Source organism: Corvus hawaiiensis, chromosome 1 (genome assembly GCF_020740725.1).
Source record: "Corvus hawaiiensis isolate bCorHaw1 chromosome 1, bCorHaw1.pri.cur, whole genome shotgun sequence".
Lineage (NCBI taxonomy): Eukaryota > Metazoa > Chordata > Aves > Passeriformes > Corvidae > Corvus > Corvus hawaiiensis.
In genome coordinates, this window is record NC_063213.1 from 291,235 (window position 1) to 315,778 (window position 24,544).

At 55.8% G+C, this 24,544-nt stretch overlaps 1 protein-coding gene across 2 annotated transcripts in view; it reads right to left on the reverse strand.

The window, feature by feature from the left end:
• Window positions 1–23,717, reverse strand: part of AGAP3 (ArfGAP with GTPase domain, ankyrin repeat and PH domain 3) — a 111,359-nt gene extending 87,642 nt beyond the window's left edge. Inside the window, exon 1 of one of the 2 annotated variants that reach the window (XM_048293736.1) lies at window positions 23,347–23,717. In XM_048293736.1, coding sequence (XP_048149693.1) covers window positions 23,347–23,626 — 280 coding nt within the window. In that variant the 5' untranslated portion in view covers window positions 23,627–23,717. The remainder of the gene's footprint in view (window positions 1–23,346) is intronic. The other variant, XM_048293817.1, reaches the window with a different exon arrangement.
• Window positions 23,718–24,544: the final 827 nt, after the last annotated feature.

Below are 24,544 nucleotides of genomic sequence, written 5' to 3' on the forward strand. Positions count from 1 at the left end.
AATTGCCACCTTCTCCCCCCACCCAGGATGCAGCGCTGAAGCAAACGCCTCCCTCCCACACATGCAAGGTCATGCCCATGTCACCCTAACAGGGCATGGCCATGCTCTTGTCCACCAAGGAGAGAATCTGAGCACCAAACTGCTGCCAGCCCTTCGAAGATGGCATCCTGCCATGGACCCTGTGGGGGTGGCCACGCTGCAGATCCTGCGCCCACATGCTGCAAGTCAGACGTAGGGATGACAGATGTAAGGGATGACAGATGCAGGGATGATGCTTCCTAAGCGGGTCCAGACCCTGGTGCCTCAGGGAACCCCGGAAGACAACGCTTTGGGATGTTACCTACAGGGTGTAATACAAGATCAAGGCAGCAGCAATCACTTCCGCTCCTTAAGCCACCTCCGGGCACTTCTGTGCGCAGAGACGCCCATACCAGTATCCTGACTAAACCTGCAGGTAGTCTGGTACCTGCACTCCAGGGCATGAGCAGCCCCGCCATGCTGCCAGCCATGCACTGGGCTGTCCCCAGGCACTAGGCTGCTTCCAGGTACAGAGATGTTCCCATGGAACAGGGCTGTCTCCAGGCACCAGAACGTTCCCAATTCCCAAGCTCCCCACTGGTGATGCAGGTATGAGCAGCATCAGCATGATTAGGCCAGACATTGTGAAAACTCCTTGGGATTTTGAAATCCAAAGACAAAAGGCCACGTGAAAATTTAGTTAGAGGACTAAAGAAGACCTCCTCAGGTTCTCCAGCCTCACTTTAAAATCTCTCCCATAACCATCACTTAAACAGTGAAAATCCTCCAGTTTATTTCAAAAGCAGCAAACAAAAGAAGAAATGGCAACAGAGTGAAACTAAAAAGTGAACGGTGCAGCAATGGGACTCAGAGGACGTGAAAATCCACATGGAGATCAGGAGGAGAATATGGCAGGAGATGGAGGAGGCTGGAAAATCCTTCCAGCCTTGACAGAAAGGCAGAGACCCCACAGCAGCCTGCAAAGGATGGTCACAGAGCTGTCCTTTAGCTGGACCATGGAGCTCCTTCAGACATGACTGCACTGTGATGACGTTCATACGCCCAGCGGGTACAGGACATTTCTGCGCCCGCAAGCAAAGCCCCCACCCATCCCAGCAGCAGATGGAGACTGGGCCTCCAAGCCAGGTCTGTGCCAACCGGACAGACCACCCATCCTCACGTTCTTCTGGCTCTGCGCATGCAGCATCGCAGACACCAATGACACAAGAATTTTGGGAAGAGCCAACCCCAGCAAAAGGTAGGACTGGAGTGGCATCAAGCTCCACAGGAAGGGGAGCAGCTCAGAATCCCAAAGGGATGTTCCCAACAGTGCTTCTCAAAGCTCTCCAAAACCACTCCTCCCTCCCTGGGAAACATGCAAAACAATTAAAGCCATGGAAAGATCCTGTCCTTCCGCCCTGTTCCCAAAGGCACCTGCTCAGGAACAATGAGCAGACAAAGGAAGTATTTTCAAAACACAAACTAAAAAGCTACTGAGGCTGGCAACAACACGGGATGCTCATGTGGGCCTGAGCACTCCAACAAATGCCATGTTACTGCTGCTCCCACCTCGTCATCTTCTGAGGCGAGCATGGTGACTAACAGCATCTGCACACACAGGCAGAGATTGTTTTGCTGCAAACAACAAGAGCCAGTTGTGAGAACAGTGTTAGTAATACCCCTGTATCCCACCTGGAGCAGGGGGACTGCAGTGCTCCAGCCCCCAACAACCTTCTCCAGCTCCCTCGTGGTGGACAGGCTCCAGACCCTGTGATGGAGCTTCGATTCTCACAAGCAATGGATTTAGAGAACGAAATATCACCCTCGGGATGGTTAAGAAGTAGATGTCACCTGGCACACGAAACTCAGCTTCACAACAAACACTGTAGGTGAGACTATCCATTTCAATGAACCCACTCATACCTCAGGCGCTGCCCCCAAGTCCTGGGGAGAGCCGGAGGCAGCCCCAGCCCAAGGCATGCTGAGCCAAAGACCCTGCTCCAGGCTGGCCAAGGGTTTGGTGTCTCCTGCTCCTGCTCCCACTTCGGCACGAGGGTCCCAGCTCTGATCCCTGGAGCAGCCCCTGCTGGAAGCAGCTCCCCACGCCATCCATCTCCATCAGTGCTCACCTTTACAGACCCCAGTGGCCTGAGGAGCCTACCTGTGTCTAACCCAGGCATTTTGGGTTCCTCCCCAAGGCCTCTGCAGAGAGGCCAACCACCAACCACAGACAGCAGAAAAACCCAGAAACTGAAAGCCACAAGCCGCAGCCAGAAGGTGAGATGGAGGGTGCAGGTCTTGCACCTGGTTCTCTGTTCCCACCGTCCCCCGAGGTTCCCCTGCTGCAGCCACAGACACCTCAACCTGCACAGGCTCATCCTCCCAACAGGAATAGGTACCACGTTTCACCCCAGGGCCCCAGGAGGGACAGTCCCTGCGTCATTCTGCCCGGCTCACACCCTTGGCCTCACCAACCCTCACCTCGTGTCTCCCCGCCAACGCCGAGGCCCAGCAGGGCCCAAGGGGTCCCAGCTGCCTGACCAAGTCCTGGCAGGGCCCAAGGGGTCCCAGCTGCCTGACTGAGTCACAGTGGGGCCCCTGACTGACCTGACCAGAGAGAGCAACAAGGGAGACCTCAACTTCCCCCAGCACCAACACCAACTTCCCGTGTGGTCGGGGCAGAAGGGGATGGCTTTGAGTGCCTCGCACCACCTTGGATTTGGAAGGGAGAACCATTCTTGATGATTTTTCCAGGACCCAATACAGACACTAAATGCTCACAGGAGAGGATGGATCCCCAGGAATCTCCCCAAACCTGTCTCAGCCCAGTTTGTATTCATAACTACACACTGAGGGCCCCAGTTCTTACTCCACTTCACACATCCCATGTTGACCATTGACTCTTCCAGTTTCTTCCTGAGGTCACTCTGGACTAACCTAAATACCATAAAGAAGCCTCAAGGTATTATTTAATCACTAACACCTTTCACTAATCCCACTGCTTGGGAGCCGTTCTCAGTGTCATGGAAAGTAGATCCCATCAAACTACGTCACTCAGCACCCACTTCCCTCCTTTAATTCTCCACTAATTCTGATTATGTCAGGCACTCTGCTGCTCTCTCAGGGATCGATATCAGCCTAACTGCATCCTAAATACCTGAGTCATCCACGGATCCTGCTGAAGGCTGGCACAGCATCAGCCCACTCCAACCTCACTCATCTTCTCACAGCCAGCTCGCAGGGCGCTCTGCAGACAGCTCTGGGTGCCAGCTGCCCAAAGCTGGGAATCTGAAAGCACCTGACTTTGGCAGCTGCTGTTCAGGACTGACCAACCATTCCAGGGAAGAATTTCACCTCTCCAAGCAGGGATGGAGATGCTTACACTGCATAGCTCCCCACACTCCATGTTTCAGACAATACAGTCAAACATCACAGCTAAAAACATCCCCGTTCCCAATAAACCTCCCAATTCCCAGCAGGCACTGACCAGCTGGATGCCAATGGCCACTTGTGTCCCACCTCTTTTGCTCACTTCCACTCTTGATCTGTGTTCTGTAACACCAACTCTTCCTCTGTTTAGGATCAATTCTGTGCCAGTCCTGCTGTTCGGATGTGCCAGCCGCTCTGTGTGCCAGGCTGGCTGTTGGCACAGCTTCCCTCATTAACAGGGCCTTTGCGTGATTTGGGCACAAACGTGACATTCTTTGGAACTACTGCATTTGCTATTTGTGTTCTCTCTCCCAAGTCCTGCAGCTCATAATTTTATTGGTTTTTTGGCTCTAGCAACACCAACCTCCAAAACCAAACGGCAAAGGGTGAGTATCACCCAAACACTTTGCCCAGGAACAGCATCGCTGCTCCAGATTTGCAGGGCATTATGGGGGCTGTGAGGGACAGGGAACATTCTCCCCTCCTTCCCCATCCACAGGCAATCCGGTACCAAGGAAAGGGCTGGCATGGCTCCCAAGTACAGGGTGTGTGACAGGCACACGGAGAACAATACAAAGCAAGGAAACCCTGTCAGCTCAAAGCATTACTCAAGGTGGCAGAAACAAAGAGAAAGAGTCGCAAAAGGACCTTAAAATACCAAGTGTCCAGCTGCCAGAACAGCAGGTGACTGATGAGAAGCGGAATCATCAGAAACAAGCAATTCTGATTTTACATCTGCAAAAACAAACTGCAAGTTCTCACTACTCAGATGAAATCCTGGGGTAATTCTCAACAACTCTAAGAAAACAGTTCCCAGAGAAGCTGTGGCTACCCCATCCCTGGAAGTGTTCAAGGCCAGGTTGGATGGCGCTTGGAGCAACCTGGTCTAGTGGAAGGTGTCCCTGCCCACAGCAGGGGGGGTGCAACTGGATGCGCTTCAAGGTCCCTCCAAACCCAAACCATTCCATGATTCCATGATTCGGTGAACATCACTCCGCTGCTCAGCAGCAATCAAAGAGCAAAGAGGGTGTCAGCCATTACTAGGTAAAGAATGGAGAACAAGACAGGGAATATCCCAACGCTCTTGTCCTCACCCACAGGCTTCACCCTCTCCAGCGCTTCTGACCTGGGTCTCAAAAATAAATGGAAGGGAACTCCTAAAGGTACTAAGAGGGGCAGGAGATGACTGACAGGATAGAACAGCTACTGTACAGGCAGCCTGGAAAGGAAGATGGCAGAGGGGGTGTGAAGTTTTCCATGCTGGGAGAAGAAAGGAGAAGGCCACTAGGGAACAATTTGTCCCCTGTTTCTTCCAAAGCAGAAACTTGGGGACATCACATCCAATTAGGCAGGTCCAAAACAGGAGATTTTTTCACATAAAGCATCAGTGTGAAATGTCTCATCAGGGCTGCAGCGGCACTCAGCGAACACGCACTCAGAGGACGATTGGCCAAACCCAAGGACAAAAGCTCCATGTGAGGCTACAGAAACACGAGACGCAGCTTTGGGCTCGGGAATGGCTTCCTGGGAGCAGGAAGGGCACAGCCAGCCCACGCACAGTGGGGCAGCAGCATAGGGCGGGCAGGGGGCAAAGGAGCCCCTGGAGCCCCTTTGGCAGCAGCACAAGGAGGGGCCCCTTGCCCCCCTCTCCCCACGCCCCCCGGTGCGCACGCCGAGCCGCTGGCAGCGCCATGGCTGGGGCTGTCACACCGTCCCCGCAGCGCCGAGGCCCAGGGCTGCCAAACCCACATTCCCACCAACATTTTCCATGCTCGCTCACTGCATCGGGATGGTATTTATAGAAGTTTCAGCAAAAGCAATTCAGACACTTCCCAAAAGCTGGCTGGGGAAAAACAAGGCAGCTTGGCCAACGCTGTACATTTTTCCAGCTTTGAGTGAGGGATTGAAGAGCTGATCAACCTCCCAGCTCCAGGCTGGAGCCCAGTGCTCTAGACTTTGATCTGCCAAGCCACAGTGGGCTCTGCTTGGGGCCCAGCAAGTGTTTCCTGCATCTCCAGTATTTCTCAGATGAAATCTTGGGGTTATTCTCAACAACTCTGTGAAAACATTTCCCACAGAAGCTGTGGCTACCCACCCCTGGAAGTGTTCAAGGCCAGGTTGGATGGCGCTTGGAGCAACCCAGTCTAGCGGAAGATATCCCTGCTCATGGCAGGGCATGGGACGAGATGAGATTTAAGGTTCCTTCCAACCCCCAGAAGGTTCTGGGTTCTATGACCATGGCGACTGTGGGATTTTCCTCCAAGGCATTACCTGAGACAGGGAAACAGGAGAAATGCCAAGTAGCCAGATACGAGAGCTTGAGAACCTGGGAATGGTGGGCTGCACATCCCAGTTCCCCAGCCTCCTGAGAATGGATCTGCTCTGCAGAGCCCAGTTTCCCTGGGCAGCTCTGCAGGGAGAGGCCCTGCTGAGCCCCACCAGCCCCATGTCCCCTTGGCACCACCACCCTGCACAGGAGGGTGCCAGAATTAAAGTGGGTCCCATCACAACTCTTCCTCCTCCTCCTCTCAAGCTGAACTCCAGCCATCTGCGGTTTACAGTTTCCGGATCTGATCCAGCACCCTCGGCCCTCCCACAGCACGGAGAGAAATCAGCACTTCTAGTGCCCAAGTCACCCAACCTACTTATCACTCCTACTTCAGCCTGAGACCGATGATGATGACGAGGAGCCTGGGGGAGCAGACTCAGGTGATGTCACCTCCATCCCTGACACCGCATGAGCCAACTCCCCCACTTCTGGATCCCGCAGCTTCCATAGAGGACAACTCACAAAGTCGACTCAGAACGAGCAATACCATCGCTCGATGCACCTGAGGAGGTTCTGCCAGGATCCCTGGGACAAGGCAGGGCTTCTAGACACCTTTCTGAAGGCAGGAACCCAGACTGCCATGTAAGGGCAGGTGTATGCCTCCTCTCAAAGAGAGACACCATCATGGGAGCAAACAAGGACCTGAAGCTCTGAAGGACCAGAGAGCTGCCACCTCAGCCTCACATCTTAATCACAAGATCATTCTATTTCCATGGAAACAGCAGAATTAGAGACTTCAAAGGAACGACAATTACCAACATTGGGAATTTAACTGTTAAACCTGTCACACTCCCGCCCCAGTGCCAGGAGAGGAGACGGAGCTTGCCCACACCATTGTCCTGCACCCCAGTGCCAAGGCCAGCCTCGCTCAGGTGTTTGCTCCTGCTTCCTTCAACAGCCAGGTGGGTTTCCAGAGAGCCTCCCATGTCAGTGCATCAGGGGATGGAAGCTCACGACTCATGGTGGCTCAGTCCAGTGCCAACTTGTCCATCAGAGCTGATCCTGGAGCACACACAGTGATCCTGCTGACCAAGGCTTCCCCAATGCCTCAGCAGCAGAAAAAGGCTTTATGGGCTCGTGAGTCACTCAGGGAATTACAGGACAGCTCCAAGCACTACGGGGAGCACCGGTCCAGTGCCTCCCAGGGCAGGCCCTTTCCCTGACACAGCGAAGTGCCACAGTGCTTCTGGTCAGCCCAAGGACAGTGTGGAGCCAAGGTGCTAATTACCATCACTGGCACAGGGTACCCTGTCCCACCCCACTCTCGTCACTCCACAGTGCAGCCATGAGTCTTTCCTGAAAGCAAAGCTGGGAAGGACCTGGCAGCACCATGGGACTCCCCAGACTCGCATCCTGGGTCTGCAGAACACCACAATGTAAACTGCAACCCCAGGAGTACCAGCAAAGCTGTTGAGGGGAGCTCCCTCTACCCAGGAAGCCCTCAGCTAACATAGACACATCTCCCAGAAGAGGAGAGAAGAGCTGCCCCTCTGCCTTCTTTCCAGCCAGGGGTCCACTTTGAGAGGTCACTGCCCAAAATCCCCACCATGTGCTCCATACCTTGGCCCCACTGTGGTCAGCAGGACCATTAGCTGATGGGCCCGGGCCTCCCCAGGCTGTTACACCCAATCCAAGGGCTGAAATTGCTCAGCCCAGCTCTGATCTTGTACTATCACACAGACCAACAGTCAGACAGTGGGCAACGTGCTGATGGAGAGGAGTTTTCCATGGCACGTGCATTCCACTGCCCTGCCCATGCCTGGAAGATAATGGACACCTGGTCATGAGCCACACTCCTGCCATGATTACAGACACACTCCTAAAGCCCTTCCTGCAGGTCTGGACACTGATGTCCAACCTCGAGGAGAGCAGCTTCCCACACGCAGAAAATTCCAACCCAGCTCCGAGAGCTCAGACCTGGGGCAGCTGGAAGGATGTCACCTTCTACACTGGAGTCTTGTGGGACACAGCAAGTGCCTACTCCAGCAGGAGCACACGAGGAGCCATCCCCACCCTCAGGCTGGCAAGGTTCCAGGGCTGACTACTTCTGCAGATGATCTCCCATGAAAGCAGGGTGCGCTCCAGGCCAGACTCTCCTCCAGCCTCTGTAGAGAACTACCTGGGGCACAGCTGCACACACCTGCCTGCCCAGACTACCTGTACAGACAGGTACCAGCAGGGAAGAGCCACTGTGAGCACCCTGACCCCTGCAGTCACCCACCCGAGTTCCTCATGTCGCACAGGTGGCCCTGCTGCTGCTCCGTGTCACACATGGAACTGGGGAGCTGCTGTGGAGGGGACGTGCTGCAGGACACCCAGCAGGATCACACTGACCCAGGCTCCCCCCACGCCCATGCTGGGACCCCCCATGTCACAGCTCCACCTGGACTCCTCACTCTGTCCTTCCCAATCTTGCCTGCAGCCTGCCCATCCAGGGCTGGGGGCCTGACAGCGCAGTGACTCAGGTGCCAGAGCCAGCGGCACAGCAGAGGCTGCGGCTGAGTCACAGCGTGGCCGGTGACTCACCTCGGACACGGCTGCTGGCCAGCACATGCAGCCACAGCAGCTCCAGCTGCAGGTTTGCTCACAGATGTGCTGCTGCCGGCGGCTCGCCGAGGTCCTGGCACCGGGCAGAGCACAGACCTGGCAGTGGCATGGGGCAGGGGGCTCCCAGTCCGCCAGTGGTGCTCCCAGGACACTGAGCAGGGGTGCCGTGCCTGTCCCCAGACACACCGGTGGCCCTGCTGTGGGGCCCTCATCGCCGCAGATCAGGTGAGCTCTCAGCCTGACCCCAGCTGCCACTGCCCTGCTGGCCCTGGTGCCCAGCCTAGGGCTCACCCCGTGCCCCACATGCCCACCCACTCGTCAGCCTCAACATCCCCTGCCCTAGGCATGGGGCAGCCTGACGGCCAGGCTGTGCCAGAAGCAGAGCTTGTCATGGAATCACACAATCATTAAGGTTGGAAAAACCCTCAGAGACCATCAAGTCCAAGTGTTCCCCCAGCACTGCCAACGCCACCCCTGTGTTCCCAAGCGCCGCATCCACATGGCCAGGGCACAGGGGCATGTCATTTGGTGCAGGGGGACTGAGGGGACCGGACCTGCCCTGTCCGTCTGACCACTGCACCCTCCTCACCTGGAGAAAGCCGCCTAGCACCTACTTCAGTAATAAAGTAACCCAAATTCTCACTAACTGCACTTATTTTAGTGAGCCACCTAAATCTGGCAGCGCTGCTGCACTCTGGGACCAGCAGAACTAGCTCAAGGAGAGAAGGGGACGCAGCACGAGGGCCAGCACTGTGAGGAGCCCACCAGACACAGCCATGGGCACAGCGGGAGCCAGGACAATGGGGGAGCAGCAGCAGGACCCGACACCTGGAGAGGAAAGCAGGGCAACCAGGGTTTTCCCAGAGCAGCTGTGGCTGAACCATCCCTGGAAGTGTCCACGACAAGGTTGGACACGGCTTGGAGCAACCTGGTCCAGTGGAAAGTGTCCCTGACCATGGCAAGGGGGTAGAATGGAACGGGATGTAAGGTCCCTTCCAACCCAAACCATTCCAGGATTCTAAGCCCCAGTTCGGGGCTTTTGCTGTGGTTTGGGTTTTTACACTTCCACAATTGATCAGACAGCCCAAATGCCAACACCTCACAAAAACACCACAACAACAATTCGGCTATAACTCCTGTACCCACCTGGAGGTGAGTGACATCCAAACTGCCCAAAAAAGGGTAAGAAGTAAGAAGAAAGAGGAGGAAACAGATGTCAATGCAATCTTGAAAGCAGGAAGCATCAAAAATGGTGTAGGAAGTTGAAGCCTTCAGGAAAACGAGTCTCTAACAATGCTGAGAGCAGCAGGAAGCGGCTGTGTGGAGCACGGACCCGCGCAGGGAGGCATGGCTCGCTCCCAGAGCACGTCCAGGGGCAGGGGTCTGCTGGGCCTCGCACAGACGGCACCAGAGGCGCTGACACAAACACTCAGGAAGAGCAAACACAAATGTAGAATGGCAAAACCATTAGCAGAAACAATTTTAAAAACGTCATTAAAAAATGGAACTAATTTAAAGGCACAAACGACCTGAATGCAATGGTGTGAGGAAGAGCGAGGAAGAGTGAGCTCACACTCCTGCTCATGCTAATTTTTAATAAATATTGAAATAACAGAGCTATTCAGGAATGGCTGGAACAGAGCAAAGTGACCTCATACCCCCCCCAGCAGCCCTTGCTGACGCCAGTCCCTGGGAAGGGGATGGAGTCAATGGAACTGGATGTTTTTAAACAACAATTCATGTGACAGCTGATCCCACTCCTCCAGGTGGTTCAGGTGTTGCTGACACAGGGTTTGACTGGACGACCTTGAAGGTCCTTGCAGCCCGAAGTGATCCATGGTTCCATGACATAAACAAGTGCGCCAATGTTTCGATGACCATGTAACCCATTCTCATAGAACACTCACTCCCTCTATAAACCATCACTTCGCAAAGTCATTTACAATAAACACAGCAGGACCAGGCTCAGAACAGCCAGAGATCCACGTCAACCAGTAAGAGGACTCCAGTGACACCTGGAGCCTTACCAGTGATGTTGGGAAGCTTCAGACAATTGGGAAAACACTTTTATTATGCCAGGTCCAAGAGAGGTGAAGTGGCAAATGCCAGGAATGCTGGGACATTCAGATCCCCCAGCCCCAAACCCCAGACCACATCCTTTTGTGGTGTTTGCAACACAGGAGAAATGACTGGGTGACCAGGAACCATCGGTGTGGATTCACATCATCAACCATCAGGAGGCGGTGGATGGATACGCCAGACAACAGAGCTCTAATAAACACAGACCACAGATGACCTTTAAGGTTCCTCCCAACCCAAACCACTCTGGGATTTCATGAAAAAGAGCAGCCAGCAGAGAAAGAAACTGGATTTACAGTTCATGGAACTATGGCTGGGTCAAGTGGGAGCGCACTGCCTATAATCTGATGATTTTCATTTTAAGAACACTGTGTAAGGAAGAGCCATAAAAACTCTTTGAAGACCACAGGAAATGAACTCATGAAGAGACTTTTAATGAGCATTATGCGATTTACTTCCCAGAAAGAACATCAAGAGATAACTGATGATGAAGTTAACAGTAAACTTCTCAGGGAATAACATTCAGGTAACAAAGTTTTATTTAGTCCAATCTAAAGAAACAAGTGAGAAAATGAACTTTAAAACAGATGAATGCAAATTGGGAATTAAACGGGAACTATCAGCAGCTGGAGGAATTAATGACTGGAACAACCGACTGAAGAAGCACTGGTTGGGCTCCCTTCAATTGTTGCCCCGGGAGGGTGTGAAGACCTCCAGGAATGGGGGAACCAAGACCTTTCCAGCTGGACAAAGTACTTCCCAACCTGCCTGGATGGCAGTGCAGTTAAACTGAGCAGGGGGACGATGATACCATTTATTAGTTCACAATACATGGCCAGCAATGGAACAGACACTCCAGTATCAAAGTTTGTTTGAAACCAAAGCCCACAAACCCACAGAGCCTGCAAACCAGCTGACTAAACCCAACACACATTTAGGCATTTTCTCTTCCAAGAGGAATATTTAGGTCTACCCCTCACCTCTCACCATCAGAGCTCCCCGAACACCTCATCACCTTGTGCAATCCCTTCCCCAAAAATCCACTCCCAGCCCTGCAAAGGGGCTGGGCACCTCCTCCCATGCCCATTTCTCACTTGTACCAGGCCACGTGTCATTTTGTCCTCGATTTTCTCTTAGACTCTCTCCAACTCAATTTCCACCTCTTGCAGTCTACCAGAGCATCTTTCAGCTGACCCTCTGAGGCAAGCTGATGGGAGGAGGCAGAGCAGGAAAGACTGTCCACAAGCTCTTACAGTCTGTGGGAGGAAGGACAGCAAACTGCAGAGACTCCACCAAGGCAGCTATTGCCCAGAGAGGCTGTGGACTCCCCGTCCCTGGAAGTGTCCAAGGCCAGGTTGAACACGACTTGGAGCAACCTCCTCTTATGGAAGATGTCCTTGCCTAGGGCAGGGGGTGGAACTGGATGAGCTTTAAGGTCCCTTTCAACCCAAACCATTACGGAATTCTACGATTACCAAACTCCACAGGCAAGATCTTACTGGAAGCAAATCCACAAGGAAAAAAGAAAAAGAGAAAACTAAAAAAAGATTACAAAAAGCTGTTGGGTCCCTGAAGCAGCAGTGATGGCACACACAGATATCATCCCAGTGCAGAGGAAACCAGTGTGGTAGGAGACCAGCTTGGCTCACCCAAGCTCCATACCAGGCTTGGCACGGGAAGGCATGCACAAGGAAACTGGAAATGAGGCCAGATTAATAAGGATAAAAATAAGGGAGTGGCAGCAGCACCCTAGTCTGAGCCCAGAGCAGCTACACAAAGAGTGAGAGGTGACCAGTGACAAACAGCAGAATCAAGAGGCGAATCCCAGGTACCTCAGCGACCAACATAAGGACACAGGAAGGCTTGGCCTGTTCCACAGGGGACAGAGAAGACACTGAGGAATGATGCTGAGGACAGGGGGAGGTTAAGCCCCTTTGTGTAAGTTTCCACGACTAAGAGCAAAGAGGAGATCAGCACAGGCAGAGGCCACAGGACTCACTGAAACTTCCAGTAAAAAATGTAATGTCAGATGTTTTACATGGGCAGACAGTGACAGACCAAGGGGTGATAGTTTTAAACTAAAAGAGGAGATTTAGATTAGATATTGGGGTTAAATTCTTCCCTGTGATGGTGGTGAGGCTCCGGCAGAGGGTGCCTAGAAAAGCTGTGGCTGCTCCATCCCTGGAAGTGCCCAAGACGAGGTTGGGCAGAGCTTGCAGCACCCTGGGATAGTGAAAGGTGCCCCAGACTGTACTGGTACAGCAGATTGGCCAGAACCAGGTGCAGGGCCTTGCACTGGGCACTTTATGAGGGTCCCATGGGCCCATTCCTCTCTCAGGGCCCCTCTGGATGCCATTCCTGCCCTCCAGCTTGTCACCTGCACCCCCCAGCTTTGTGTCACCTGCACACACACCAAGAGTGCACTCAGTGCCACTGTCTGTGTCATTAATAAAGATATTAACCAGTACTGGTCCCAGGGTGGACAGTGTTCATTACTGGTTTCCATTTGGCCACTGACCATAAACCTTTAGATGCGGCCATCTATGCAATTCCTCACCCATCCAACAGTCCATGCACCAAATCCACCTCTCTCCAAATTCTCTCCAGTCTCCTGGGAAGGTAGGTGTCTGATGTCACTGACAGGCCTTCATTTCCCAGGAGGACAGACATCCCCACCCCAGGATCTCTGTTTTCTGTCTCACCAGGGGACTGCACAAGGTTGTTCCTGCCTCACCTGCAGATTCTGGGCTCTTCTGGACCCTGCAGCTCCTCTCTCAGGAACCAAACTGGCCACAACAGTTTGTCCTCGTTGATCCCAGCAATTCTTTTATCCTCTTTGTTCTCCTCCTGATTCTCTACAGCTTTTTTCACCGGCCTCAGACAGACCATCCTCACTCTCCACCTCCAGTGTTGCTGTTTTTTGGGTGTCTCACATGGCTCTGCCCATAGCACCTTCACTTCTTCTTCCACGCTTCCTCCAGCCAGCCTTTAATTTAACGCCATCCCTCAGCTCTGTGTGATGATTCATAGTTCTGCTTTTCTATTCCTGGACTGTCTCCTGTCCAAAATGAAGTCTCAGCTTCTTTTCCCCTCCAGCATTTCAAGTGTGCACCACAAGCCCAAGGTCCACATGATTAAAGAGAACTGCTGCTAATCCCAGCTTTGTCCCATCTGCCCCCAAGCCCTTGCTGCTCAGGGATGAGGGACGTCACTCAGACCCTGTCTGGGACTCGAGGACATGACTCAGACAGTGAGAGTTCATGGATCCTCCTTTCCCTCTCCTCACCTCTCATCCTGGCTGTCCCTAAACCCCTGCAGAGCTACATGAGCTCCAGTCCCTGAAACCTCCTTGTCCCCTGGCCACACAGCCAAAGGCCCCCAGCATCCACTCTGCATTGACTACTACTGCCCCTTTTCCCCAAAAGTGCCTATAACCCATAAAATCCTACCTCATCCCTATTCAGTCACAACATTGCTGCTACTGGAATTATTTCCCTAACCTCTCTCTTCAGCAGGCGAATGCTTCCTCTGAATCCCCCTCTGGGCCCTCCTCTTCTGTCACGTCAACCGCGAGCTGCGTGTCTTCCTCCTCCCAAATGCCTCATTCCATAACAACCATCCTTCCTCCACTATCTCCCTCCCAAACCCTGGCAGAAGCTCCGCTCCCCAGCGGCTGAATTCCAGCAAACACCTCCCTGCTTCCTTCTGTTTGTGCTTCATGTTGGAAAAGCTCTATGTAAACCACCTGAAATCACTTTATTCTCCTCTTCCAAAGAGCTCCTCAAAGCTCCCCCAAGCTCTGTGCCCGCCAGGAACACCCAAATCATCCAAGGTGAGGTGGCTGACCTGGGAGCTCCATGTCCTGACAAAGCTCCCCCATGTGCTCATCAGCACCTGCCTCTCACTTTTAAGTCAACTCCAAGCCCTCCACAGCAAGGTCGGCCCTGTCCTGTGCTCCCATACACAGGACCTGACGAGGTGAGGCTGCAAGGGCTGACTGCAGTGAAAAACCAGGATGAGGAAAAGCTTCTCCCACCAAACTGCTCCCGAGTGGAAGGGCCACGGCACCATCAGCCCTGCGGCACCCACCTCCCACCAGGAACTGCACTGGCCTTGGCCACCTGCCGCCAGTGTGGCATCCTGCATGGGTGTGTGCTCCTCCAGCCTCGCTCGATCCTCCAGACACTGGGGATGGACAGCACTTACCAGAGGCTGATCATAGAAACACCAAATGGTTCAAGTGGAAAAGGACCTTAAAGCCCACCCAGTCCCACCCATGCCATGGCCAGGGACACCTTCCACTATCCCAGGTTGCTCCAAGGCCCATCCAACCTGGCCTTGAACACTTCCAGGGATGAGGCAGCCACAACCATTTTAAGCAACCTGTGCCAGGGCCTCACCACCCCCACAGGGAAAAATTTCTTCCCAATATCCCATGCATGGGAAGACAAATTCCCCCTTGTCTTGTCACTCCAGTCCCTTGCTCAAAGTCCCTCTCTGAAGGTCAGACCCCTTTTCCCTACCACAGGAGTCATTGCTGGGGTAAATGCCCAAAATCAAGAGCAGGAGCCAGTGAGCACTGCGCCCACTGCGGGAGCCAGGGCCAACAGCCCACGCTGGCCACCAAGGCAACCCGCAGTCAGCAGCTCCCACCCCTGGGACTCCGCGACCAGCAGGACCCAGCCAGGATTCCACATGCAGCAGCTGGGAGCGTGGCACAGAGCCCTGAGGCCGGAGTGGATTTCATCACATAGATCACATGGCCAGAACCAGATCTCACACATGACTCCAGGCAGGAATTCCCCAGTGACTCACAGCCAGGGCTTCCAGAGTGGACATGCAGCCCCACTGCAGCCAGACACCCGGGACAGATGCAAACATCCCTTTCCCTCTGCATGCCACAAGCTGGGGTGCTCTGCTCTGTCTGGAAATCTATTTCCTTAGGATTTATGGGAATTCAGAAGCAGCAAGGTTTGGTTGTAACTGGACAGCAGGTCTGAAAGTCACTGAGGCAGGAGAGGTAAGCAGGCACACAACAGGTCATAATCACACAAACCTCCTTCCAGTAGGGAAGCAGCTACAATTATCTTAATTTTTACCTTTCTTGCCCCAGAAGATTTCTTGCACTCACTACACCACTTCAGGAAATCCACCTGAATAGGCACCCATGGGATCCGTGCTCCCAGTGCTGCCCAGAGCTGCGGGAGGCAGCAGGAGTGAGACGACAGGTGTCTCTTCCATGAAGGGCACTGCAGGCAGAAACACAACAGACATGGATTCCCAATCCCTGCAGCTGCTGCACAGGGAGATAACAACTTGCAGGAAGTCTTGGAGAACAACTTAAAAAAAAAAAATCTGATGCCAAAGCAGGAAGGCAGGATAACAAGGAGAAAAGGCCTCCTCCTGACAGGGAGGGATGTGATAAGGGCATTGTGGTACTGCCGAGATGCCCATCAAGGTGCTGAGCTCCGATCACAGGCTGGGGCAGCTCTTGCATCCCTCAATTGCCAGCAGCCAGGCTACCGTGCCAGCTCCTCCAGACCATGTGGCCACTGCCTACTCCCCCCACATCCATGCCAGCTACGAGGGGACTTTAGCCCAAAGGCTGTACCCTATTGCCCCAGGTACCAGAGCACCCAGTATTCCCCAGTGTAGGACCATCCCATGTCAGCCAGCCCAGCTGGAAACACAGTTTAGGACCAGATCAGACATCATTTAGATCTAATTTGGCCACTCAAATTAAGCAAAAGTCCCATCACTAGCTCAGAACAACCAGCCTGGATGCAACCATGCCTTACATTCCCATCTCAGTGAGATTCCAGAGGAGGTGAGAGTCCAGCAGTGCCCAACACTGGAAGGTGTCTATGCAGACAGGGGACATGCTCTGTCAGCATCTTTGGGAAAGCTCCTGAAAACGAATGGCAGATGAGTGACTCACAGTCAACTGCCCAAAGCTGGCCCCACTCACACCACTCCCACCGGGTACTCCCAGAGAGCCTGGCAACTCCAGCCCAAGCACAGCGGGAATGCACGAGGGCTCACCCCACATGCAGCACAGAGGCAGCTCTGCAGACAGGATCACTGCTGCCCCTGTTCTGACAGAGGCCCGGGTCAGCAGGACATGGCTGCTTGGAGCAACAGTCAGTGCAGAGCATCCCTAAACTGGAAAAAGCTCTGTGCAACCAAGCTGTGAAACTCCTGAGAAATCTGGAGTTTATGCTGGGACAAGAGTTATGTCGGGACTTCCCACAACAGTTGTGCTGGAAAGGCGGAGAGCCAGCAAGGACTGACATCACACCGACCCACAGCGAGCACAGGGAGACCAGCCAGTGTCTGGGCAAACACCTGGAGCGTGTCCCTGAACGGGCACCAGGCTCCCAGCTCCTCCCCAGGTACTGCTGGTGCTGCTGCCACGGTCAGGACACCTGGCACACGGAGCTTTGCCATCAGCACAGCTCGGATCAGCACAATCCAGGGCTATTCTGCCTGCCCCAGACCTGACCATGCATTCCCCCTCCTCACCACCTGCATTCACGTGGTCACACCACGAGCAGCTGAGAACTGACTGAACCAAACCCAACACATGCCTGGCTCCTGCCAGAGCAGCTCCTGATCACAGGGATGGGTAGGTGGAGCTGCCAAGTGGGAAGAGCTGCACTGTCCCTGCCTGCAGCAACTATGCCTGTATTGGATCAAGGGAACTGAAACTGCAGCCACAGAGATTCCCAATTCTCTCCTGAGCCCACCTCCAAATCCTGATCTTCCCCCGTGTATCTTGACATCCCCAGATTTTCCTCTTTAGTTGCAGTACCAAGTTCTTGCCCCCAGAGCACCAAGAATCTTTACCTCCCTCAGCACAGCACCTGCAATTCCATCCTGCTCAGCTTCCAGCCATCAGAACCATCCTCCAGCCTTCCTGCTACAGTTTCACCATCCCTCCCAACTCCTATCGATCAGGGCATCAAGCAATGGCCTTTTCTGATTTTCTGACTCTTCCCCAAGACCAGATTCTCCAGCTGTAAGCTCAGCACGGTGAGAGCTGCACCTGGCAAAGATGCCTCCAGATGACTTGGGCCACAACATAAAACTCTGTAAAAACATAGGATTTATTTGTTTAGCATGCTAAAGGCTCCTTCAGCTGTGCTTTGGCTCTTGCCATCACTCCTGGGGGGCCAGGGTCTCCTGTCACATCAGAATCTGCTCCAGGACTCTTTCCAGGTAGATCCTTTTGCTTGTGCTGCTCGTGCCAGGCACTGGTGCCATGAGATGCTGACCAGTGCCAGTCCTGCCAACAGCCTCAGCCAGGCTTAGGAGCCCTTAGGAGCCTCTCCTGGGAGTCAGCCCTGAGACCACAGCCTCCTCACCCAAACAACACAGAGCACACAATCAGAACAGGAGCTGCTCCAAGAGCTGGAGCCCCTCTGCTCTGGTACCAGGCCGGGCTGTTCACGTGGAGAAGAGAAGGTTCTGGAGACCTTAGAGCCCCTTCCAGTGCCTAAAGAGGCTCCAGGAGAGCTGGAGAGGGACTTTGGATAGTGGACTGGAGTGACAGGACAAGGGGGAATGGCTTCCCATGGACAAGAGACCAGGGTTAGATGGGATATTGGGAAGAAATTTTTCCCTGTGAGGGTGGTGAGGCCCTGGCACAGGTTGCCCACAGAAGCTGCAGCTGCCCCATCCCTGGAAGTGCTCAAGGCCAGGTTGGACAGGGCTTGGGGCAACCTGGGATAGTGGAAGGTGTCCCTGCCCATGGCAGGGGGTGGAACAACATGGTCTGAGACCCAAACCATTCTCTGGTTCTGTGATTTGCCCTTAACTTCCAGGAAATCTGGAGACCACAGTGCCAGAGGAACCTTGCCTTGAATGCAGGGGGCAGTACAGCAGGAGCCACACAGCTGCCCAGAATCCCCAGCTCCGGCCCTGGAGCAGGGATGCGCCGATGGCTTTGGAGTTTGCAGCTCCCCCTACAGCACCCCAGCACCATGGCCTGTGGTTTCCCAGCCCTCAGGAACTACAGGCACACATAAACAGGGCAGCTCTGCAGAGGTCATGGAATTAGCAAGAAAAAGCTGGCTAAGCAGAATGCTCTCCTTCCCAAAGGGTGTCATTTACTCGAGGCTGATTCAGCAGAGCGAAGACATGGCGAGCCCAGCGTGCAGCCTGGCAGTGCGGGGCTCCCCGAGCCTGGCAGGACTGGAGGGCTCCAGCAAGGAGGGTCCTCATCTTCCTCCAGAAGACCCTGCATCAGTGGCAACTCCTGCCTCAGTTTGCTTTGTGAATCAGCACACCAGGAGCCAGTTTCAAAAGACGCTGGGGAAGGATGGAGCATGGAGCTGGAAGACTTGTGCTGGAACTGAACAGAATGATGAAGTTCAGCCAATTTAACTCATCAGAAAGAAAGATGGCAAAGTAACCTCAGTAACTGGTACAAGCGGCTTTAAACAGTATCAAAGCAGTCCTTCCTCAGAGAGAAATGCAGAAAACACCAGATGCCAGCTGGAAAAATGACAGCAATTATTGACAGCAAGACAGGTTATGATGGAGTAAACTCCTGAGGCAGAGAGGCCCAGGGCTGTACCTCCAAAAAATAAGGCATTAGCCAGAGGCCTTATTTTTTAAGGCTAAAATCCTGGGATGGGCTATTTACACCAAGTGACCCAATGGTCCGTGTTGGCCTCACACCCAGCCGACAGCCAGGCCCTGATGGAGAGCCGGCAATGGGGTAGCCCCTGCCCGGCAGAGCAGCTGTGGAGGTCACGGACATCCAGGCTGCTCCCAGCCACCACAGACATTCTGCAGAGCTTCTCTCATCCCAAGCCTCTGCCAGAGCAGCAACAGCTGGAAATTGTAGAGGAGAGCTTTCCCAAACTAATCCTGCTTCTTAAACTGCAGACAGGAACCCACATGGGTTTAGAGGCGAGTGGGAGAGGTGAGGAAGGACAACAAAGGGAAAACCATGTGCTCCAGGTAAAACTGACTACAGAGAGATTCCTGGTCCTGCTCCCTGGCCACTGAGTCCTCACCATGGCACAAACCCTCTCCAAGCTCTCCCAGAGAGCTGAGCTTTAGGTGGGCTGCAAGGCATGTGCACAACCACAAATGTCAGAAGAAAATTCCCATCATTTGGCAAAAGCTCGGTTGAGGGAATCTCTCCTACTTCTTATCTCCCTTCTACCTCTCCCTCCTGCCTTCACCACTTTACACACCCAGAAAACCTCTGTGTAACCATCTCTTCAGTCCCATATCATGATCTTCTTTCACTATTCCATCTTGCTGGTGCTGTCTCTCCCATCTGTCCATGGATCCGTGATGGTTCCATGCTACTCTCAGCCTGTCCTGCATGTCCCTCAGGTAACCCTCTGCACCAGAGGCATTACTCGCCCTCCTCAAACCTGCATTCTGGTCACTGCTCAAAGTTCATTTCTAGGAAAGAAATTAGCACTGTGCAATTACTGCTCTAATTACAAACTCTATTAATATGGTTCTGTCTGTAGCCCGTCCCAGAGTCGCAACGTTGGAGGTCACATTTACTGTGAGCAGGGGCTGCACCAGCCCCAGGTTGGTATCATTTTGCTTTATGCAGATATGAAATCTTTTATAGAACTCAGCAGCTTGCAGCAGTCTCCACAACTTGGCAAGGAAAGCAGCCTAGAATGAGGGAATCGCTTTTTGCAAGCCCCCTGAAAATCTGTCCAAATTTGGTGGTTAGAAACTACCAAAAAACTCCAGGTCCTGCCTGTGATGCAGCTGATGCTGGTGACCAGCCCAACCTGCCATCTCCCCCAGCCCCAGTGCCCCTCAGCCCCTCTGCCCCCATCACCTCCGAATGAAGCTCCAACTCAAGGAGGAGACCAAAACAGAGCAGACTTCTCTTTCTTCCCACAGTGGCACCACTGATGCTGACCCATGAGCAGGCGCAGCTGGCTCTCACCCCATCGTGGGCTTCAAACTCCTTGGGAAAGGCTTGTTCTCCAAGTCCAGGGGCCTGGCAGGGCTCTGGCCGCAGCAGTCCCCCAACACCCACTCCACTCCCCTTCCTGGCAGTGCCACACTGTCACAGACCTCCCCGCGGTTCTGTACAGCCCTGCCAAGCCCCCTAACTCCACTGCCAGCATGGCTGTAACAGTGACACCCTTGTGGTGACACCCCTACAGGGACACCAGCAGCCCTGGCCCTGGCAGAGGGTGGGCAGTTTGGACTCCCTGCCCCACTGCAGCACAGTACTGCCTTCAACTTTTCCCTTTCAAAAATGAAGGAATTGCCTACAGGAAAGCAATCTGGCAGGAGGACATGAGCAAGTCCTGCAAGATCCAGTGCTCAAGTGTTAGGAAATTGAATTTGGGGTTTCACTGGCAACTTCCGTCATGGATTTTCAGACCATGAGCCGTCGTCCCGGTCACCAACTCTGATCTTCAGATCAGGAACATCAACAAACAAAATCCTCTTCCAGACATTTCTGTATCAAGCCCCAAACCTGCAGTTTAGAAGGAAATTCCCTTCCAGACCCAGACACTCCACGAACGATAACATCTCCAGCAAGGCTCTTCCAGCCGTTAATTAACCCCTGTTAATTCATCCACACACACCCGGTAACGGGTCACAGGTAACTGTACAACCACAGCACACATTTCACCAGGATCAGGATTCATCCCAGTGCCTGGCAGGTAATAAGGGAATGCAGCCCAGAGAAGGAAATCTGTGGGATTCCTGCTGCAGATCCACAGGGAAGGCTCAGAGGAGACAGGATGGAGCTGCGGCTTGAGCAGGCAAAGCCCCCGAGGACATGCAGCCTCTGGCACCATCTCACAGCCCTGTGGACACCAGGTGAGACGTGTCACAGCCAGCTGGGTGCAGGGCACCCCTGAGCCCTCATTTTGGGAGACACAGGGTGCTTTGGGAAGCCCTGAGCACCTCAGCAGCGCACAAGAGGCCGGTGTGTGTGTTCACACCTTCCTGAGCAACAGGAGGAACCACGCACCACAGGAGTTGCTAAGAGACGCGCGCCTCCCACCAACGTGCCCAGCACCCACTGCCGCGGCTGGGGGCGCAGGACGGGACAGGCGCCCAGCACCCCGGGCGGCTCAGCATCATCCCTGCAGAGGGACAAGGGGCAGGGACACGGCGCCCAGGACAGCTCTGCCCACAGAGGCAACCCTGGGAGCACCTCAGGCATAGCCCTGCCATGTCTCAGCTCGCAGCTCCTCTGTCCCGCAGCGCAGGAGCCACATACAAGATCAGATCATGTCACCAGTGACCTCGGGACTCCCACCACAGCTGTCATCAGAGGCACAAACAAGGGAGAGCTGCAGAAGCCCCATGGGAATGGGCACAAGACAGTCCTTCCCCACCAGCCCACCGCGACTCCCCCAGTTGGACTGGTGGGACCCCAATGTATCGGACTGAGCCATTGCCACGGCCTGTGCCAGTCTGGTGCTCCCACCCATCTCCATCCAGCCTGAGTCCCTTTCCTCTTCTCCTCGAGTTCCATCAACCCAACAGCTTTCTGTGGCTGAAGACCTCCACAGAGGTGGAAAGGCCCTCCAGCATCAGCCCAGGGTTTTACACCCACCCTGTCTTGACCCCATTGAGTGTCCTTTGTCCTTGCAGCATGAGGCTGATAAATTCTGGGATTTACATTCCCTCAACCCATGCAGCCTTTCAGACTCTTTTTACAATCCGTCTTCCTTCCATCCTTTCCACAGAAACCCAAAAGGACCAAAGTGGGATGCAGGCCTCTGGAGAAGTAACCAGGCTGCTTCTCCTATGCAGCATCACCATGGTGGCCAGCACCCCTATAGCGGGGCCACCACTCCCCAAAACCACCTCGTGTGCCCCTGCAGTGACATTCCTGGTGTGAGGCAGCAGGAACGGAGCTGAGCATGCTGCCACCACCAAGCAAGGACAGCAAAACCCAGGGCAGGGAAACGGCTGTGCTTGGCAGGCACCAAGCTGGACCGGGGCTCCTCACACAGACCAAAGGCACCCACGGCCCTGCAGCCTTCCCTGCTGCGGGCCAGCTGCAGAAACCTGGAGGTTTGGGCTCACCGAGGGCAGAGGGACCCTTAGGCTGGGGGGCTGCCAGAGCCTGCCGGCCCGCAGTGGGCCTCAGCACACCACGATCAACCTTCCCCTCCCCTCAGCTCCACCGCAGCCTGCCGGCTCCACCGCAGCCCTTCGCCCATCCTGGCCTCCAGATCCATCCCAGTCCCTCTCCCTCACCTCAGCCCATCGGCTGCACCGCGGTCCCTCACCCATGGCGGTCCCCCAGCTCCATCGCAGCCCCTCGGCCCCATCCCACTCCCCCAGCTCCATCGCAGCCCCTCGGCTCCTCTGCAGTTCCTCGGCTCCATCGCTCCCCTCACTGCCGGTTCCCGGGACTCGGGCTGCAGTTTTCTGCATTTCTAATGTTAACGGGCTCCGGCGGATCCCGTTCCCCGTCGATGCCGAGTACAGACCCCCCCCCGCCCCGATGCCGGACCAGCGCCCGCCCCCGCCCGCCGCTCCCGGCAGAGGCCGCGGGCGGAGTCCCCGGCCCTGCGCAGGCCCGGCCGCGACCACCATCGCTGTGGGGCCGGGGCCGGAGCCGAGCCCGGGGTGGGGGCGGCTGACGAGTGTGTCCCCTTCGCTCCCTCCCTCCCGGCCCGCCCGGCCCCCGCAGCCCCGTCGTGCCCGGCCCCGCTGCCGGCGGCGGGGGCGCAGCGCCCACAGGCCCCGGCCCCGTGCAGGCCGCGCCCGGCCCCCCGCGCCCCCGGCCCCGCCGCTGCAGGGCCCGGCGCGATCCCGATCCCAGTCCCGCGGGCAGGGCCGGGCCGGGCTCCGCCGGGCCCCGCGGGCGGCAGCGGGCGCAGGTGCAGCGGCGGCGGGGACAAAGGCGGCGGCACCAATGGCCCGGCTCGGTGCCCCGTTCCCGGTGACCCGTTCCGTGCCCGGTTCCCGGTGCTCACCCTCGATGGAGATGACGTGCTCGCGGATCTGGCTCTGCAGCGCCAGGTCCTCCACGCGCTCGATGAGGTCGTAGATCGCGTAGATATTGGGGTGCACGGACTCGAAGCGCCCGATTTCGGCACGGATCGCGGCCGAGTTGGAGAGCCCGAACTGCGGCGGGGGCGGCCCGCCGGACTGCGGCCCCGAGGGCCCGGGCACGGGCACGGGCACCGGCCCGCCCGGCGCCGCCAGGCTCTGCTGCTGCCCGGGGCTCTGCCCGGCGCCGCCCGGGAAGTTCATCGCGGCGGCGGCAGGGCCGGTCAGCGGCGCGGGGCTCCGGGCAGCCGCTGCATGGCCGCAGCCGCGTCCGTCCGCGGGTCCGCCGAGCTCCGCCGCCGCCCCCGACCGCCTCCCGCCTGCTCCGCCCCGCCCCGCCCGCGTCAGCGGGACCGTCCCCGTGGCGGGCGGGGAGCGGGGGCAACGAGATGGGGAGAGCAGGGAGCGGAACCGGGACTCGGGAGGGGGAGAGGGGGCACTGGGATCCGGGAGGGGAGCGGGGGGCCGGGGCCCAGAGCGGGAGGAGCTGGGACCAGGAGGGGGAGCGGAGGACTGTCAGTGCCCGGCCCTGCGCCGCCCCGCCGCGGCCCCTGCCCGCCGGGCACCCCAGTGCGGGGCACTTGGCCCCCTGCTCGGCCCTCGCCCGGGTACGAGTCTCGGCTCCTGTCCCTCAACACCCCACCGCGGCCACCCCGGGACACCCCGACGGCAGCGCCGGTGCTGTGCGGCTGTCCATGCCCTGCAGGGCACGGGAGGATTCCCCCGCCCCGGCCTGGAAACCCCCTGTGCCAACCTGGAGACCCCTGAGCCAGCCTGGGGACCCCCTTGTGCCAGCCCTGCCTCCAGCTGCGTTTCAGAGGTGATTTCGTCGTTAATCACCCCAAGGTCATTAATGAGGCTGTGGAACATGACCCATCCCAAGAAGTTCCTGGGTGCCCACCAGCTGCTGCCCTACTGTGGTGGGGTCTCCTCGCTGGTCACCCTGTGCCCACAGGGCCGACTGCTGTCACCCTGCTCGTATGCTCAGTACAGGCTGCTCCAGGCCACTCTGGTGAGGGCTGACACGATGATGGAACTACCCAGGGGACCCACCACGGTGACAGTCCAACCATCTCAGGGATGCCTGATGGGCAGGGGCTGATAACATCCCTCCCGTTGTAC